Source organism: Pelophylax lessonae (assembly GCF_965119305.1).
Source record: "Pelophylax lessonae genome assembly, chromosome: 4".
NCBI lineage: Eukaryota > Metazoa > Chordata > Amphibia > Anura > Ranidae > Pelophylax > Pelophylax lessonae.
The window spans coordinates 296,228,241-296,247,236 of record NC_138771.1 but is presented as its reverse complement, the minus strand read 5'-3'; the positions used below and the strand labels follow the sequence as shown (position 1 = coordinate 296,247,236).

At 35.2% G+C, this 18,996-nt stretch overlaps 1 protein-coding gene across 1 annotated transcript in view; it reads left to right on the top strand.

Annotated features, from left to right (window-relative positions):
* The window catches only part of LOC309553508 (dynein axonemal heavy chain 3-like), a 136,757-nt gene extending 120,822 nt beyond the window's left edge, over positions 1-15,935 (top strand). The window contains exons 19-21 of the mRNA XM_082254743.1: positions 10,332-10,490; positions 10,606-10,834; positions 14,460-15,935. Coding sequence (XP_082110869.1) covers positions 10,332-10,490; positions 10,606-10,834; positions 14,460-14,486 — 415 coding nt within the window. The 3' untranslated portion in view covers positions 14,487-15,935. The remainder of the gene's footprint in view (positions 1-10,331; positions 10,491-10,605; positions 10,835-14,459) is intronic.
* Positions 15,936-18,996: the final 3,061 nt, after the last annotated feature.

The window sequence follows — 18,996 nt, the reverse complement described above, 5'->3', positions numbered from 1 at the left end:
AGGGGGTTTCTGACCAGACCTTTGTGACTAAGGCTGGCCATACATGGAGCAGATTTCTGTGGTTGCAGGAAAGACATTTTCTTGATTCCCCCATCAACACAGACAGTGTTGATGTGGGAATCCCTCCGGCTGGGCCATTGTCTTCTCCCGGCAGGTGGGGCAGGAAAGGACAGTGATTATCACTAACGGCTATAGCAGCCGCTTGTGATAATCATAAGAAAATGTGGCAGGCTGGTTGTACCCAATTTTAATCAACTTGGTATATTCAGCCTTCACATTAACGGTTCGAATCACAGCCAATTCGAACCATGTATGGCAGGCCTTACTGAGAGCACTGGTTTGTTTCTGGTGCTCGTTAGACTGCACCATTTTATTTAAACATCCTGAAAAACTGCTATATTAGGAAAATGGAGGTAAGATTACAATTAGAGGTATTAAGTACAATGTTTGTCTAACTGCATATCTATTTCTATTACTTTAGTTGGTCTTTAAACTAATTTTGTTTATATAGTTGAATGTAATAGATGCACACTAGTGCTTAAAATGGAATGCTTTCACTTTCTTATTTGCAATAGGCAATGTAAACACTTGGATAGGTGGGACCTGACATTGAAAGATGAGAAAGTGCTTTATAGAGTGCAGTCTGTTTTCTTTTGGGATTTTTTTTTAATCAAAAACATGTAGCAGAATAAATTTTGGTCAATATTTATAAAGACATTACATTTTTTTAAAAATTTTATTGGATATGTTCTATGGCAGAAAGTAAAACATATTGTTTTTTTTTTTGTTTTTTGTTTTTTTAAATAATCTGCTTTTTTTCATTTATATCACAAAAAAAAACCAATGAGAATCAAATACTACCCAAATAAAAACTGCATTTGTGTGAAAAAAATGATATAACTTTAATTTGGGTACAACGTTGCATTAATGTGACATCACCTAGTCATGAAGCTCAAGTGGTTAAGCAAGTGAGCACAAACGATCTGCTTAGCTGTCCATAAGGGGCATTCCTTACACTAACAACCAATGCAATGGTCCAAACACAAGAACATGCAGGGCACTAGGTTCAGATTTTCTAAGGGTTGCTAAAAGTGTCACTTGACAGCGCACTTGCTCCAGTTTGACAGCATTCCACAAAAATGGGGACTCCCCTTAGGAACAGGGAAAGGACTCAGAGTTGAGAATCCACATACATAAAATCCTATGAGAGTGCCAAACATAAATTCAAGGTAAATTAATGATAACATTGATTCTTAGCAGAATGAAGCCAAGGCATTTCAGAGTCCAAACACCCCCCCCCCCCACTTCATTTAGGGCTTAAGGATTTTAACTGTTCTTAAATGGACTCAGGGGAACAGATACTACAGAAATTGGGCTCCAAGCTCTATCTTTCTCCTAGTAAGGTGTTAGAGATTTCATTATACCAGTATAACATTTTCTTTATTATTGACAGGTGTGTTTTGTGAGGTTTTATGTAGCCTATATTCTCTTTGTCATGCAAGCCACTAAGTTGCATCTGAGGCCCTGACTTTGACTAGGTCACTAAAACATATCATTGTGCATTTATGCAGGTTAAATATTAATTTTTGCAAGACTATGACTTGTTTCCACGGTGACACCAGCTCTTTTATTTAATGCCAATGTTCATTATCTTGGAATATTTCTTAGGCTTCATGGCTGAATGCATCTGAAAGAATTGTATTTTTTCATATAAACTTCTCAGTTTTATTTAATCCCCTGCCATAGAACCTGTAGAGAACACGTAGCATGCCATTGCTGACCTCTCCTCCTGAAAATAGTGTCTCAGCTGTCATGATGTCCTGTTAGCTTTAACAATTTCTAAGGCACTGACCTGAAACAAGTAAGGAGATCAAGAGTTTTACCTTTGCATGTAGGCTTGTTCAGGTCATTAATGCCAGAGACCTCCAGGCAACTTACATTTTTAGGAGTTGAGCAATGGCTGTCCAATATTTATTTCAGTATGAGTTTCCTTTGAAGGGTGATTGTGGCTGCTGTTAGTAACATAGTTGCTTCCAATATGTTGGACAAGAACTGTAACTGATGTCCTCCATATTTTTAGATTTGAGGCTTTTTTTTAGAAATGTTCACCTTGGATTTGTAACCTTCTCATTGCTTAAACCCCCATCGTATATTTTATTTTTACTGTTAAATTCCTCCCTTGTTTCATTTGTTTTACTCTTTTATATCTTTTTTTGTTATAATACCTCCTTTGTTTCATAAGTATTCTGTTTTTACTGATGCATGCAAAAGATATCAAACACCAAAGCCATTCTCTTAGAAGCCTTTCTTTATATAGAGAGCCTTTGAAGTCTGAAATGTTAAGCAGCTGATGTATTTGTAGTCCATATTTTTGCCTCAGTCAGTTTTTAATAAAATTTTTAAGAAGTGATTTGCATTTTAAACTTTTCACAGTATGATTTTTAAATAGTGTAAATAAATCCACTAAGTTTAATTTGTACATAGGGTCATTTTTTTGTTTTACTGTACTTTTATATGGAAATGTTTAAGTTGAGGTTGGGACTGAAAATTCCTACCAAATATGGCAAATAACTATCCTTTATAAATACTTAAAATTATACTTACTGCATATAAATAGCAATAAATAGCATATAAAATAGCTGTTTTTTTTTTTTAAATTAGGGTTAACATTACCAGTTTTACATGTATAGAAGATGTACATGGCTAAACTAAAGTATTTTGCACTGGTATACATTTTTTTGGAAAACTGAACTGAGGATAATTGTGAATTACTGTCTGATAATTCTACTTACAGACATCGCTATAAATTTAGCAAAGGGATGTCAATTTAATGGGACAACTGAGATGTTATTGCTGATTAGGCCACTCTGTATTTTAGCAGGGCTTCTCTACAAATATACCATTAGAGCCATTTTTTTATTTTGAATTGAGTACCGAATGGATAGAACCTATGTCAGTTTATTTTTGTTTTTTTATTTCTCAATAGTTGGTTGCAATATATACAATTACATGTCATACAACGCCTTCCTGCTCACATTATGTAACCTCTGTGAGGGTTAAGTTTACCTTAAAAAAAAAAATGCACATATTTTTGCAGGCAAAAAAGTAAATTTTTTTTGGAGCCTGCAGAGCATCATCAGATCGTGGGTGCATTGTCAGGCTCCTACAGAATCCCAGTATAGCTGTCTGCCCATACCTCCCATACAGGCAGACAGTTACTGAAGAGTAGGACGTTCAAAGAACAACAAGAACGCTCACCAGTGCCTTCACAATTTATTGAGAACTACAAGTTGTCCGTCATGGTGGAAGACTGTAGTTATGGTTCATTCATTCACAGATTGTGCCCTTTTTAAAACTGTGACAGCGGGCAGGGGGAGAAGATCCCCACCCTCTGCCATAGTGAGAGACTGGAAGGTTGCAGGCAGATGCTCTTTGGTAACATGTTACACCCTAAATACAGGTGTGAACTTATCTTTTAACTTTAAGTAATGTCCCTAGGTTACCAGCTGACTTAAATGTAAGCAATTTCAGACCGTCAGCTCCAAGTACATAAACCCCCTGTGCCAGTGAAACCCAAGCAAATAAATACATATCTTTCCTGTACATTTTAGGATGCAAAAAGATTAAATATTGTACTTTTCCTGTCTACTTGATAGTTTAAAAACCCAGAGAATCCATATACTGTATTTAATTAAACTGTTGTCTGGCATGGATTACATTTAATTTACAGCTGCAGTACCCGTGTGAAGCTTAACAATCTGATAGGGATACATTCTGTGAAAAACTATACAAACAGTGTGCTCACTGAATGATGCTATTCTAGTGTTGGTGTTCAGCTGTAGTAAATAAAGCAGTCAGTTCTGCAGTATATGGGTATGAATGTATGGTTGTCCAGGGCTATGTTTTGTTTTTTCTATGGTGGTAGTTTAATTTAATGTATTTTCTATTATTTTTTGCTTTCTATTATTGTTTGTGATTTTATAGTAGTTTTTATTTTTTATTAAAACCTTTTTGCAATTTTAATAATATGGTAGGAACCATTTCTTTCTTTTAGTTAGATAATGCAATTGTTATGCCTTACTGATTCTCTTAAAGGGAACCTGTCACCACTGGGTATCTTATAAAAAAGAAGGCCAGCCCTGTAAAAGTAGCTTACAGCCCATGTTTTGAAATGGTACTTTACTACTCCTCAGCCACTGCCGGTATTTAATCATTCTAGGGGGGTTGAATTCCTGTCTTCCATTGACTAATATGCCCTGCGGTGAGGTAGGAACTGGAGGGAGGAACAACTGTGGGAGGAGTAGTTATTTACACACCTGGAGTACCTGCAGCTGCTGGGAAGTAGTAAAATTGCTGAATTTCAGGACAAGGCTGGCTGGAAAGGTATGTATAGAGGTGCTTCTTTTACAGGGCTGGCATTTTTTTTAATAAGTGATTAGCAATAAACATCTGCACACCACTACTATGTACTTACATAAACCTCTCCACAGTGTATCAATCTTTTAGAACAAAATTTTTAAATATATAGAGCAAGCACACCACATAAGAAAAATGCTTTAGCAGTAAAGTTGTAATAGGCATATACATACAATTCTACAATAAGTACAAATATCTAGGTATGTCATGTCACATCAAGCATAATACAGCAAATATATTCACTCCACTGTTGAATCACACCAACAAAAATACATGCAGGTATATAGGTACAGGAATATATAGCAACTGATGTTCAGAAATACATACAGCTCGGTATCCAGAATAAAGTAATAAAAGTGATAGCTGGGCCAGACCCTGGAGAAAAGAGAGAGGAGGAAAAACCAAAGTTTTAGAGATGTAAGAAACCCCTTTCTCAAGAACATCCTACCTCCAAAAGCAATTTTGTTATGTGGTGTGCTTACTCTCCCCTGGAGCCTTTTTTAAACAGTTTTAATTTGTTTTTATCTGCACAACAATGACAGTAAATATATTGATTCTCTGACATTTTTTATGCTAAAGTGAGCAGGATGAGTATGACATTTAATTTCAATAATCAATGTCTACTGCAACCTAAAATGTAGAGACCAGATGGGTATTTATTAGGCATGGGCCTACCAGCAAAAGGAGATTTAGAGCAGTTTGAAATAGAGCTTTGGAGCTGACACTCTAAAATAGTTCACATCCAAGCCAGTTGATAACCAAAGTACATAATAACCTCACGTTGGTCTTGGTTAAACAGAAAATTAAACTGTATGTTGCTTTATCTCTATTACAAGTGTAAATTCTGGCCTGAAACTCTAAATAAGATTTGGTAACTCTAGCATGAACCTTACTGATTCATGTGTGATGTTAAGTTTAGTGATATGACCACTTTTTTAAGATAAAGAGGAAAAAGCAAAAACCTTTAGCAAACAAATATATCTTTCAGTTTTGCTACGCTAAGCTAAACATCTGATATCCTTGGCTACTACACCTTTTTTTTTATCATCATTTTTATTTTCATTACCACATTTGATATCCCTGTCTTGTTTCAATAACTAATAGAAGGACATTTTGAATTCAATTGCAAACAACTCTTCTCCCATAAGTTTAGACTAATTTACTTCTCTAGAAATGTTCATGCTTCCTGTATCAGGTTTAGAACAGAAGTATGTGTAACTAAATAGTTAGCCCAAGACATTAATGAAGCAAAAGGTCTCTTCTGTTTCCTAATAACACTTTTACAACTGGCTCCAAATGTAAAACATAAAATATTGCCAATGATCCAGCTGTTTTATAGTGCAGTTAACAGCAAGATAACTAAACTGGACAAAATGTTCGTGTCTGACATCAATTTAAGAACTAATATGTATTATAGCCCAGGAATAAAGACGAAAATGCACAATTAGTGTTGATTCATGAGTCTTATCCTAGCATCCTATTGGATTAATATCCATAAAGGTGCTTGTCGTATGGCATTAATCATGAGTTAGCAGAAGTGTTTAAACCATTTACCTACAAACATTACCCCACATGGAGAGCTTTAGTATAATTGCTATAATTATGCACACCTCTGTACCACCTCAGCTGCTCTCGAACACCATCATTTATGGTAATGCTGCATGGTAATTAGACCTGCCTGGATTGCACTGTGAATTACCTAGGAAAACTATGCAGGAACTGTAATAGAAAGAAATTATTAGCTGACACGTCCTCATTTTATATTGCACACAGTGAAAAAATAGTAAATAGGTAATTGGCATATTAAAGAAGTTTGAAATCTTATTTCAGTTTCAAATATTCCTTATATTGCAAAATGAAGGAAAATATTATGAATTAGTTGATTTAGTATATAGTTAAAAGTTACTGTAAAACATATGCATAATATGATTCCCTATTATATTCTTTATAATCAGCCTACCTAACATTTAACAACCTGTTTAGCTTTTAGCTATTTGTGTTCTGTTGTATTCTTTATTGCCCTCAGTGCCATCTGAATAGTTATTTTACAAGGTATTATATGTTTTCTTGATAAGTCTAGTAAATTGATTTACATTGCAATCTAAGAATATGAAATCTAATTTGAATATGTTTTTATAGAGTTAAATTATTTTGGCATTTTCTGTTTTAGTTCACTACAGAAACCTAACTTGAATTGTTTAAAATGCATGTTTATTCGTAAGGTGTTGTCTGTTGTTGTTGAGATTTTTGAGAATATACATAGAAACAATTGACAATTGTGGTATATAGTAAATTTGTAAAATTCTTTATTTGGAAAATATTAGGCACAGTAGTCAGATAGATATGATTTAATAGCATTTGTCATTATGTAGGTAATTAGCATATTATTCTCCTCTATCCTGAGCTGTGCTATGGGAGATCAGTTTGCACAACAATTTACGCTAGTTTCAGTTTTTGTTGTTTATAACCTAAAGTATCAACGTAAGAAGTGGATCAGCCATGCAGGCAAAATGAGACCATCCTTGAGGGCAGTGCTCTGTAATTGTGACTGTTTGATTGTTCACTTTCGGTTATCTTCATTCATATAGAGAAGGAAGTGAGAATAGCAGATCAGTTCAGGCAGATTTTGCATGTTTATCCTAACAGGAATAAATATGATGGTCAATACATTTTTTCCCCAGGAGTAGTTGGTCAGAAGGTATCTGACCCCCTTAGAAATAAAATGGTTTCCCAGTTGAAAAGTTGGACAGCTGCTATGTCATGCCAATTGGGTTTAGGTGCCAGTGTATGGTAATTGTGGTGCATATGATAGAAATATATATATATTTTTTTATTTATTGGAATAGAAAGTTGGTATCTATCATTTCATGGGAATCTCGCTCCACCAGACCAACAAGATTGCTTGTTAAGGTTATACTGCATAGCTGTCTATAAAAGCATTATTTCTAGTTACAGGTGGTTGCACAAAGTAAATAATTTTCAAGAGTAATGATTGTCAACGACATCCTACATATATGTTTATTGGTTATTCTTTAACCACTTAAGCTCCAGAACTTTTCACTTTTATTTTTTCCGATTCAGCACTGCATTATTTTAACCAATAATTGTGCAGTCATGCCACGCTGTACCCAAATACAATTGATGTCCTTTTTTTTCCCACACATAGAGCTTTCTGTTGGTGGTATTTGATCACCTCTGAAGTTTTTCGATTTTGCGCTATAAACAAAATAAGAGCGACAATTTTGAAAAAATAAAAACACAATATTTTTTACTTTCTGCTATAAAACATTCACAATAAAAAAAATTTAAAAATCTATGTTTTTTTATCAGTTTAGGCCAATTTGTATTCTGCTACATATTTTTGGTAAAAAAAATCCCAAAAAGTGTATTCTAATTGGTTTGTGCAAAATTTGTAACGTTTACAAACTATGGGATAGATTTTTGGACTTTTTATTTATTTTTTTGTTTTTGTTAGTAATGGCGGCAATCAGCAATTTTTAGTGGGACGGCAACAGTGCATTAGACAAATCTGACACTGTGAAAGGTACACAAAGATCGGTGTTTTAGCTTAGCTGAGACATACAATCTCACTGTGCCTGTCTGACAGGAGAGATGCCTGCTTTGTTTACATAGGCAGGTGGCTCTCCTGTCAGTTTCCCTGAAGATTGCGGGAGGCCGGCAGAGATTAAGCCCGCTCCTCCCGTGGTCTGGCTCTCGCTGTGTCTAATCACCGAATGCACAAAATCACATAGATCTATGTGATTATCCACAGCTGAACCGACCTGCCACAGTAAATCTGTGCGGGGCAGTTGGCAAGTGGTTAACGTGGAATTTTAGTCAGCAAATTAGTTCTTGCTAGATCACTTCAGACTGGCTCCTTCTGCAGGTATATCTATGTAAAACATTAAAATACGTGCCTATTCTGTTTAAAACTCAGTAAAACACAACCTGATCTGCACATGCTCGGTTGATCTCTATTTTAAGGCACTCTACCTAATTTGCAGCAGGCCGATCTGCTGACAGCACAAAGATTTACTGCTGTTTAGGGGCTCTGGGCTTCAGCAAAATTGTAGCCTCCAGCAAGAAGAAAAATTAACAATGTTGGAGGCAATTTACTGCACACACAAATTTTGGTAGCTTCGCGCACATTACATGTATAGTTTAATTTACTAGTCAAGGGCTCAAGCAATGGATGATTTTCTTTTTTCTAGTAGTTTTCTCTCTAATAAACTCCCTGGGAGAATGCATTTATGGTTCTTTAAAATATATCTTATAACAAGGACATTTGATTTTTTTACACTATTGTAAGGTTATCATGTGTTTTTATTCATAGTGCAGGCTTAGCAGTGGGCTGTCTTAACTTCAGGCCTTATTTATCAGAGACTAAAGGAAGAGTTGTTCTTGTTGCCTCGCAGTGGCAGTAACATCTCTAAACCTTGAGTGAAACCCTGGCTGCTTTAGGGTAACAAGAACTTTTTTTATTTAAAAACTTTAATAAATTGATTTACTAAAACCGGAGAGTGCAAAATCTTGTGCAGCTCAGCATAGGAAACCAATTGGGTTCCGGATTGTTTTGTGGAAGTCTAATTGAAAATGCTAAAGTTAGAAGCTGATTGGCTACCATGCACAGCTGCACCACATTTTGCACTCTCTAGTTTTAGTAAATAAACCCATTGCCTACATTTAGATGTATTTATGCTATGCTGGATTTTTATATATATATATATTATGTACAGTAAGAATTGTTTTGCCTCCTTCACATGGGGGTACATAAGTGTCCATCTGTGTGAGGGCCATATTTATCCACATTGGATGTATAGGTCTCATTCATGTCATTTTGGGTGCAACAGCTGCAAGGACACAGCCGCTGCTCCCAATGAGTTTTTGTGTTTTCCTCTTAATTTTGCGCAGCTGAATAACATAACTTATTGAAAAAAGGGAATTAATTTACTGATAGATGTTAGTTAAAATAGCCCAGAATAAGTTAATTCTTGTTAAGTTATTCATTACTCTTTTTTTGCTGATTGGGAACCAATGTTCAATCAAGCAAATCCTATTTCTACTTTCAAATGTAATATATTTTCTTCAATATTGCTTATTTGACACACTGTCACATTTTCCATAACAACGTGTGTTTAAAGCCTGCTGTATTGTAATCTGATGCAGCATTTCTGTGATTTTATTGTCCTAAATATGGTCACTTATATTCAGAAATTGTAATTTCCTTACATGACCCAGGTTACAATTTCCATTCTGTATATGCTAGTAAGCAGTAATTGGAGAAACTGTTAAAGGCCTAAAATAATTGAAGTATGTGGATGCAAACATTTTCAGATTAATTTCTCCTATGTTTTCTATTGTCTCTATGTACTAGGCACATCTTGGTGGAACAATAGATCTTCTTATTTACAGGTGTTTGTTTTTCCCTTTGCATTAGTCTTATGTTGTTTCTGCTGCCATCATTAAAGGCCACAGAGTCCTCCTAATGAGCTCTCTCATTTCCCAGGAAAGAAAAAAAAAAAAAGCTGTGTTGATTTATTGAACTGGTTAGAGCAAATAATAGAATGGGATCAATCTAGCATTGTGTGTTAATAACATTTAACAAAGCTCAGTCATAATTAGATGGACAAAGGAGTTTCCTTGTCCATTGCAGTGAAAAAAAACCCTCACCAATGTGTCTTAAAGAATAATGTATTCAACCTCAGAAGAATTACTGACCACCTTTTTCTTTTTATTTGGAGCTTAGAAGCTGCTGTGTTTTTGTAAAAAGCCATGAATGTGGCAGTCATAGTTAAAGGTATGGAGGGAAAAAACACCCCTTGTTTTGTAATAAGGAGATTTTCAATTTGAAAGAGAGAAGGCCTGTTGTGTGAAGTATGGTTATTACATTCGGTATACTCTATCTCGCCCACCAGGAGGCTAATAATGATGGAGTCTGTGGAGGTGGCCAACGCCATGAGGGTTATCTCACAGCCCCAGATGCTGGATAAGTTGAAGGAGGCTGAATTGGTGTTGGATGACATTCAGAAAGGCCTGAATGATTATTTGGAGAAGAAAAGGCTATTCTTTCCAAGGTAAACAGTCCATTTTTTCTTTCAGCTGTGTGTTTTTGTATAAAATATGCTTGTTTGAATGTCACTAATGTTGCTTTTTTCTTTTGTTTTACTGTTTCCTGTAAACTCGTGTCAGGTTTTTCTTTTTGTCCAATGATGAGCTGATCGAAATCCTTTCAGAGACAAAAGATCCACTTAGAGTTCAGCCACACCTTAAGAAATGCTTTGAAGGCATCGCAAAACTCACATTTAATCCCAAGAAGGAAATCACTCACATGGAGTCAACGGAGAATGAAAAAGTGGAGCTTGTGATGAGAATAATTCCGGAACATGCCAAGGGACTAGTTGAGAAATGGCTTCATGAGGTGAATAGATTTAGTGTTTGCTTTGATGTTAACATTAACTTTTTCTATGAGTTGTTTACCACTAGCCTTTTGACCAGTAGTTGTGCCATGATATCTTGTTATAAGTGGCACTTTTTCAAAGCCAATCTGTTGAAATGGGCTTGGATAGTATTGAAAATAGCGAATACAGCTTTTTCAGTAGTGGAACATGGTGTCACAAGGGATAGATGTGGAATCTTAAGCTGACCATACATAACAATTTTCTTTTTTAATCTCCTTAAATTTACCTTCAACTATGTAGTACAAGGACCTGCCTGATTGCGTACAAGTTGAAAGTGTTTAGGTTTGACCTTCTATTATATGGTTTTGGTAAATCTAAAGGAAAATTGTATAAGAAGATTGTATAATGTATGGCCACATCTTTACTGTATGCAGGGAGGGTGGCAGGAAGCTTGAAAACAACATAATATGACTAGAGTGAGTGGATAGTACTAAAAGCCTCCCTGTGCAGTACAGTAATGTGCAGAGTCCCCTGCCATTGCATGATATCACTGAGATTACTGAGACAAATATGATAATGTCACCATGGCTCTACTGTGATATCATTGCGGAACTGAAGCCTTTGTTTGCAAATCATGTATATATGTATATATTTTTAAAACAGTTACAAAGAGTCTTACAGTACAGATTTTGATTGATGAATAAATTATAACAGTAAAACCATATATATATATATATATATATATATATATATATATATATATATATATAGCAACATACATTTTGGAGTTTAAGTGATACCCTTTATTGCCTAAATATGTTTTTACTGTACATGTACTAGCTGATAATGAAACAAAATATGACCCTATAGTGACTGAACATTTGACTAATAAGTAGGCCAGCTACAATCCATTTGGTATAAGAAGAACATGATTAGGTAATCATGGTAGGAGCTGTGTGGAGTACTGATTCTTCTCCAGTTGGAATTATCTGAATTTCGACTAGCCTTGGCTGTCTCCCAAAAAAGATTACACTCTATCTTGCCTGCATTGTTTTATGTATTCCCTAGACTAGTTCTAATACTATTTGCATAACAGTAAAGCTAGTCATACACTGAACGAAATTCAGCCAGTTCAGCAGGGACCACCCATATTTCGATCAGTATATGGCCTTCCATGCTTGAAAAAATCTGAACAACTTCTGTTGAAGAGAGTTTCTGGAAAACTTTTGTTGATCAGTGTCTGTAGCCAATCAGATTTAGCCAGTGATCAGTGTATTCTGAAAAACAGCAGGTCCCACTGTCAGAATACAATGTCCCAGTGGGGGGGATTCCTCCACCCACCTAGCTTATGTGGATGGAGCAATCTGGCGAAAAAAAATGAAATTATCTGTGACTAGCTTTAATCTTTTCATCAAACTATCAATATATAATGATCTTAGGAACATACCTTTTTAATGGACAGGATTGATAGATTTTTTTTTAGTTGCTGTGATCCTTGCCGAATGATTGCTGTAAAGATAGTATGTAGCCTTCTTCACTCAGCTTTTTCCTCAATGTCACTTTTTTTAAAAGTTTTTTTTGAGGAACAGTCAAATCACTGCCCTTGAATGTTATGTCTGATAAGCATGGTCCTGCTTTCCAGAGATATGAAATTCATTACTAGTTAGAACAGATTGATAAAATTAACAAACACATTTTCATGTAAAAACATGCCAGTAGTGTTGCTTAGTGGGAATACTTGTAACCTTTGTATATGATATCATCAGTGCTATTATCTGAATATAGTTATTAGGAGCTTCCTGTACTTCAGTGACAACATTTCTTTATTCACATTCAAATGTGCGGTGTCTGATTTTGCCCTAAGTCTCCATGATGAAAAAAAATCTAAAATGTTATATCAGTTAAATCATTTGAATAATTTCAACTCAAGTTTTGGTTTAAAAGAAGATTTTTTTTATAATATTCTAATATAATTTCATATGATTTCTGCATTGCATATTACATATTATTGATAATGACCTTTTCAAACCAAGGTTGTTCAATTCTAAATCAGTAAACATTATTTTATTAAGCATAAGGACCTGCACCCAAGCTTACTCTAATGGCTCTGTCTTATGGTTCACACTTCCTAATTGTATGCATAGCTTTGATCCAAGTCTAAGTCTTCCTTACACATATTGAGACATTTCATCAAATGTTTTAAAAGATGCTGAGCATCTGTTAAACATTCTCTTGATATTGCTTTGCTTTAAATCCCTATCTCAGTTTTATCTGGTGTAAGCGTGTTAAACAAGTGGCACTACTATGTTATAGTTTACAACCCAAGGGCTAAACTAGACCTTTGAATGTTGTTATAGGAAATATGTTTAACTGCAAGAAACAGGTCACAGCATGCAGGTGCAGTAGCATCACAAGGAGGACTCTTCTTCAGCAGACTAGGTCTGGGAAGAAAAAGAACCAAATCCTGATGTGTTACTGCACCTATTTGCTGTGGTCTGCAGTTAAAGTGTTTGCTGGAATTTGAGTTCTGCTGCTTGCAGCTTTCACCATGCAAAAATGTGCTACTGATATTCCTGTCATCATTGTTTTGGAATATTAGTTCAATTGTATGATAGACAGGCTGATTTGTACACATTTTCCTATATCCAGCTATATATGAACTGACAGTCTCCATCTGTGCCTGCATTCAAGGTGCAAGCTATTCAATGTAAAATCATGACTGACACAATCTCTGTATGATAGAATTGGCACTGACAGTCACAGGGCTTATATTAAATTGTAGGTTTGTTGTCAATCTTTTGGTCTTTCTAGTAGAAGATGAGTTCATTCATCTGTGTCATATCATGTATTTGTTAGATTCTGCAAGCACACAGGAGCTCTATATATGAGGTTTAGTGATAATATATTTTTTTTAAAATACCCATTTTTACCTGATTTCTACTTTTGGCCTTATAATATATATATATATATATATATATATATATATATATATATATATATATATTCATATTTTTTTCTTACATTTTGAAAAAACATTTGCTCAAAGTGAATGCAATAATTAAATTTTGCAGTTTAGGTAAACCTTAATAATGAACACCTCCTATTTTCTCTCTTTTGGTATTTTAAATATACAATATAAAGCATGTGCTTGATAAGTGCAAAAAAAATATTAGTGGATCCTGCCAGATTTCCAGTTTTACTAATTTACTTACCAACTTACTAGCTGTCTGTGCTCTCATCCCTTACTACATTTAAATCTCAATCAGTTTTATAAAACCTGCCCAGTTCATCTCTTTAAACCATAGCACGTTCACCTGTTATGACAATGAGAATAAGGGGAGGAGGTGTGTAGTTCATTTTAAGTGAGCAGCCTAGGTAACAAATCTATTCCTCTGTAGACACATTAGAGTGAGTAAGCAATGTCCTCCCAGTACAGAATGTGTGTCAATGGCAAGATCACCAGGGCAATAAACAAGAAAACTGATGCAGCCACTACAATTAGAGACTGCTTCATTGCAATTTATTACTTTTTTGTTCATGGATTTGGAAACATTTTGAAAACATTAATTTTAATAGAAAATAATTTTCAGTCTATCCAGTATAACAGTATCCTGTTCTTCTTTATGCAATGCACCCTTTCGACAGCACAGTAAAAGTGGAATTAAAGGGTAAGTAAGGACAAAAAGCAAGGTAAATATTGGACTCCATATATGTGTTCAGTACATCACAAACTGTAGACCTTTTTTTTATTAGGCACTTAGTGATATTGTCAGTTAGTCTCTTTGCTGCATGATTTAATGTCGGACCATCAGTTTACTCCATTTATTTGTTTTATGATTTCTATAGCCTGTTTTTATGTAGAATGAAAGAAAAATGAGCATGTTTATAGAACTTCTGCCACAATTAGTATGGATGCTGTGGTATCTGTGTTGTTGTGTCCATTATGAAATGACCAGCTTGACTCTCACATATAGAGAATGCATGTTGCATAATAAATATTGAGAGGGAAAGTATTTCTGTCCTAGGTCTATGTCGAGAGGGGTCTTATGTTTTTGTTTCAGAAGTTGTTCCAGATGTCTCGTTAAGTTCCATGTGTTTGGGTTGGTGGTTCTGTTGTTAAACCAGGCCGGTTTGCTTAAAACCATCTAATACTTGGTTTCCTTCAAGAGCCATGGCATATCTTGGTGCATGTTAGTGTTGTTGTCCTGTCAGTTTAGCTTGTCCTTGGTGTTGTGCAACTTTTAGTGGAGAAAGTTGTTCTATTGTGATGTTTGTGTCTTAAAAAATAACTCCTTTGACAGTTGCAGCGCTGTTAATTTCCGATGTTACTGTTTCAGTGTGCATCTTGTCATTGAAATATAGTTTAAAATGTTCAGTAATGTAGCATGAAATTATTGGTTAGTTTGGGAATGGATGTGAAATCATGTGAAGAAAATAAGTATTGCATCCGATCGAGATAAATTCACTGTGGTGTTTTATGGCTTTTTATTCCTATGTGATAGTAATAATGTCTCATGTAGGGATGGAAGCCATGAAATACATTGTGAAAAGTCATCATCTAGAATGGGGGCCATAAGCATGGAAAATGCAATGGCCATGGAGCTAATAGGCAGATGTACAAACAGAGTTCAGCCAACATCTCAACATTCTGTGCTCTAACTTATTTTGTTTACACTATGAAAGTTTGAGCACAGTCTATCTACTATGTCAGACGTTAGTTGTTACAAGGTAAATTGTATTGGTATAAAACTGTGATTTTTAATCAGAAAGAATGCATTTATTTGTTACAGTCAGAGGACTTTGCAATGGTGTGAGGTTGGTGCTCACTGATGTTTACTGCACATGAGAGCATAGTCATAGCAGGATTCCTTCCTGATTATTACTAGTTGTTAAAACTATAACTTTCTTTGATGGGTTGGCTTAAGTTTTGGACACAGCAAATACATTAGAAGGTCTTTGTGGCATGAAGTATTGTACATACTACTTTTCAACAGAAAATATAATATAGATCAGATTTCTATATATTTTCTTTTCTATCTTAAAAGCAATAAAGTTCACTTATTAATGTTTATTTTTCGTGTCTGTATGAACAATATGAAAATAAAATATATAAATATACTAGATTGACTCTGCTTTCCTTTCTTTCTGATATTGATATATCACATAGGTAGTAAAAAATATGCTGATTTCTGTGGTTTAATATCTCTTTTATTCCACACAATTAACCCTGGATAGTACAGAGAAATTCAGCCGACACATTATTAGGGGTCACATTTTATAGATAAGGCTAATGAGTGGGGTAAATTAATCGTTTCTAGACATTATTATCACTTAAATACACCAAGCAATAAATAATAATCCTTTTCGGATATATTTGGAAAACTACGCTTTATTTTATATACTTGATGCAATTTTGTAATCATATCATCATTATTGTTACCAGTGGCATGATTTCTTCATCCCTTTTCTTCTTCTATTTTAAGAGGTTATTTCAGCTAAGTGGTAATCTCAGTTAGGTATCTGCAGTCAAGGACCTCTGTATTTTCTTCACTGACCAGAGATTCTAAACCTGTACAACAAAATCATTTAATGTATTTACTTGGATATTACAAATCTATTTTTCACTACAATGGACTAGAGTGTACTAAACTACTTCTGTTATTGGGGATAGGAAAAAATAGACTAGATATTCATAGGCCATATTTGAGTCTTAAGCCTGGTTCACACATGTTCAGGCTATGTTCTGTGGGTAGGGTAGCCCATTCATTTTATCTGGGCTGCCCCACCTGCAGAAATGTGGAGATGGAAGTCCTGCACATTTTTTGTTAATCGCCCTGCATGGAATTGCCTGGTGCTGCTGCATTAGCAGTTTATCGTGTGCACAAACAAGTGCGTTCTGTTAATGTGTGGGGTGTCATAAAGAATTTAAGGCATCCCTATGCATCTACTGAACAGTAGCATGTTTTTTTGTGTGTTGGGAATGTGCACAATTGTCTGCTCATTCCCAGAATGCAATAGTATGAACTTAGCCTTAAAATCAGAATAGTGAATAAATGGTAACTATATGTATATATATATGGTAACTATATGTATAGCCAATGAACACGTTCTATCCTTGCGATTGAGGAGCAATTGATTTAGAGCACAGTACTTAACACTTTTAAAGTGTGTGTTTCTTTGTCAATTTCTTTTATTATATCATGCTGACCACCCAGATTAGATATGACACAACATCAAAAGCCTGCATTACATTGTGAGAATTATGATTATAAATGGTTGGTTATGGTTTGTTGATGAAAAGTTGTGGCCATACAGAGAAACAAAAATCTAAACCTCTACAAAATGTACCAAAAAATTCATGGAAATAAAAAAAGTAGGTCTAACCAAAAGAAGGAGATACTTAAAACTTTAAGATACTGTAAGTTTAAAGGTCCTATCACACATCAATGCTTTCCATCTATTTCATGGCAGTGTGTGTGTGTGTGTGTGTGTGTGTGTGTGTGTGTGTGTGTGTGTGTGTGTGTGTGTGTGTGTGTGTGTGTGTGTGTGTGTGTGTGTGTGTGTGTGTGTGTGTGTGTGTGTGTGTGTGTGTGTGTGTGTGTGTGTGTGTGTGTGTGTGTGTGTGTGTGTGTGTGTGTGTGTGTGTGTGTGTGTGTGTGTGTGTGTGTGTGTGTGTTTATCCAGTCTCGATGTACAATGTATTAATGTGTGTGTGTGTTATAGCACGTTCAGGTCATTCATTCTATATAATATCAAATGAAAAGGTAAGTATACCCCATATAAACTGTTGACCTTTTTTAAACATATTTGAACATGCAAATCTTAGACAATATGTTATACTTGAATAGGAACAAAAGAATAATTTTCCTTTTTCAATCATTTATTCAAAAAAATTATTGTAAAGGTGTACTATGGAAAAATGTTACTGCTAGATTCAAATTCACCCCACAAAATTTTAATGTGAATGAAATCAGGACTTTGACTTGGCCAGTCCATAATCCTCTATATCCTCTTTTTGAGCCTTTCCCTGGTAGACTTTCTAGAGTGCTTTTTATAAATATTGTGTTGAACTACTCATTTCAGGTTCATATTCAGCTTTTGGACAGATGGCCTTAACAAGCACACTGTGATATGAAGCAGAATGTTTAGTTGGCTCAATGACTTCACCAAGCCATAATATTTCCACCGTTGTGCTTTACAAATGTTATGAAGTTTTTCTTCTGAAAAGTCTTCGGTTTGTGGCAAACATGTCTACTGTTACTGTAAACAAACAACTGTATCTATAATTGATCAGCCTTAAAGCAATTGTAAACCCTTACATATACCCAGTGAAGCAACTAGCTTAAAGTGGTATACAGAGATTAAATAAATTCTCCTCCATAGGTTGTACCTGCCTGTCTGTAGCCCTCCCTTCTCTAAAGGCATTCAAAGTATACACTTTAAAGGCTACTTCTCAGATTCAAAAGGCAGGGGATAGAGATCTGACACCACACACTGCACATCATAAAGTAGGGAGCTGAGTGTAATCTGAGACCTGAGTGGAGGGAATGGACACACCCACTTCTACATGGTCTCATAGGTAAACATGCACGACTGAGACTGTCATTCACCTTTTGTGTGCTGGAGGAGAAGTGGAGTAATTCTATGGAGTCGAACAAACCTGTCAGAAGTGACTCGTGCAGATAGTGGAGGGAAGAGAGAGCAGACATAAATCACGTCGATGCTTTGGATTGAAGCAAGTACACACAGTAGAAAGGTTATGCTTTGTTCATTTTTCATTTAAGAGTTTTACAAACCCTTTAAACACATTATTGCACAAGGTCTGCTCTTTGCAAAGGCGTTTTTTTTTTTTTTGCAAACTATAGTCTTTTCTGTAATGTTCATTTTGGAAAGAAAATACTTTTTAACACACCTCTTATGCAGGTTCAGTTGGTGAAAACTCTTCCTGATTGTAGATTAGTGCACTTTGACCCCCCACTGTTGCAACAGTTATATGCACACTCTCCAAAATAAAATTTTACAGTTTAACTTGTTTTAGCATAACATGGTCAACTCTTGGATTGAATTTGCTGGTCTTGACAAAATTAGCAGTCATTTAAAATCTATGCCACTTGTAAATTATTTTTCTTACAGTGAATGATTGCTTGATTTCATATCATTTGGCAATCTTTTTAAATCTCTC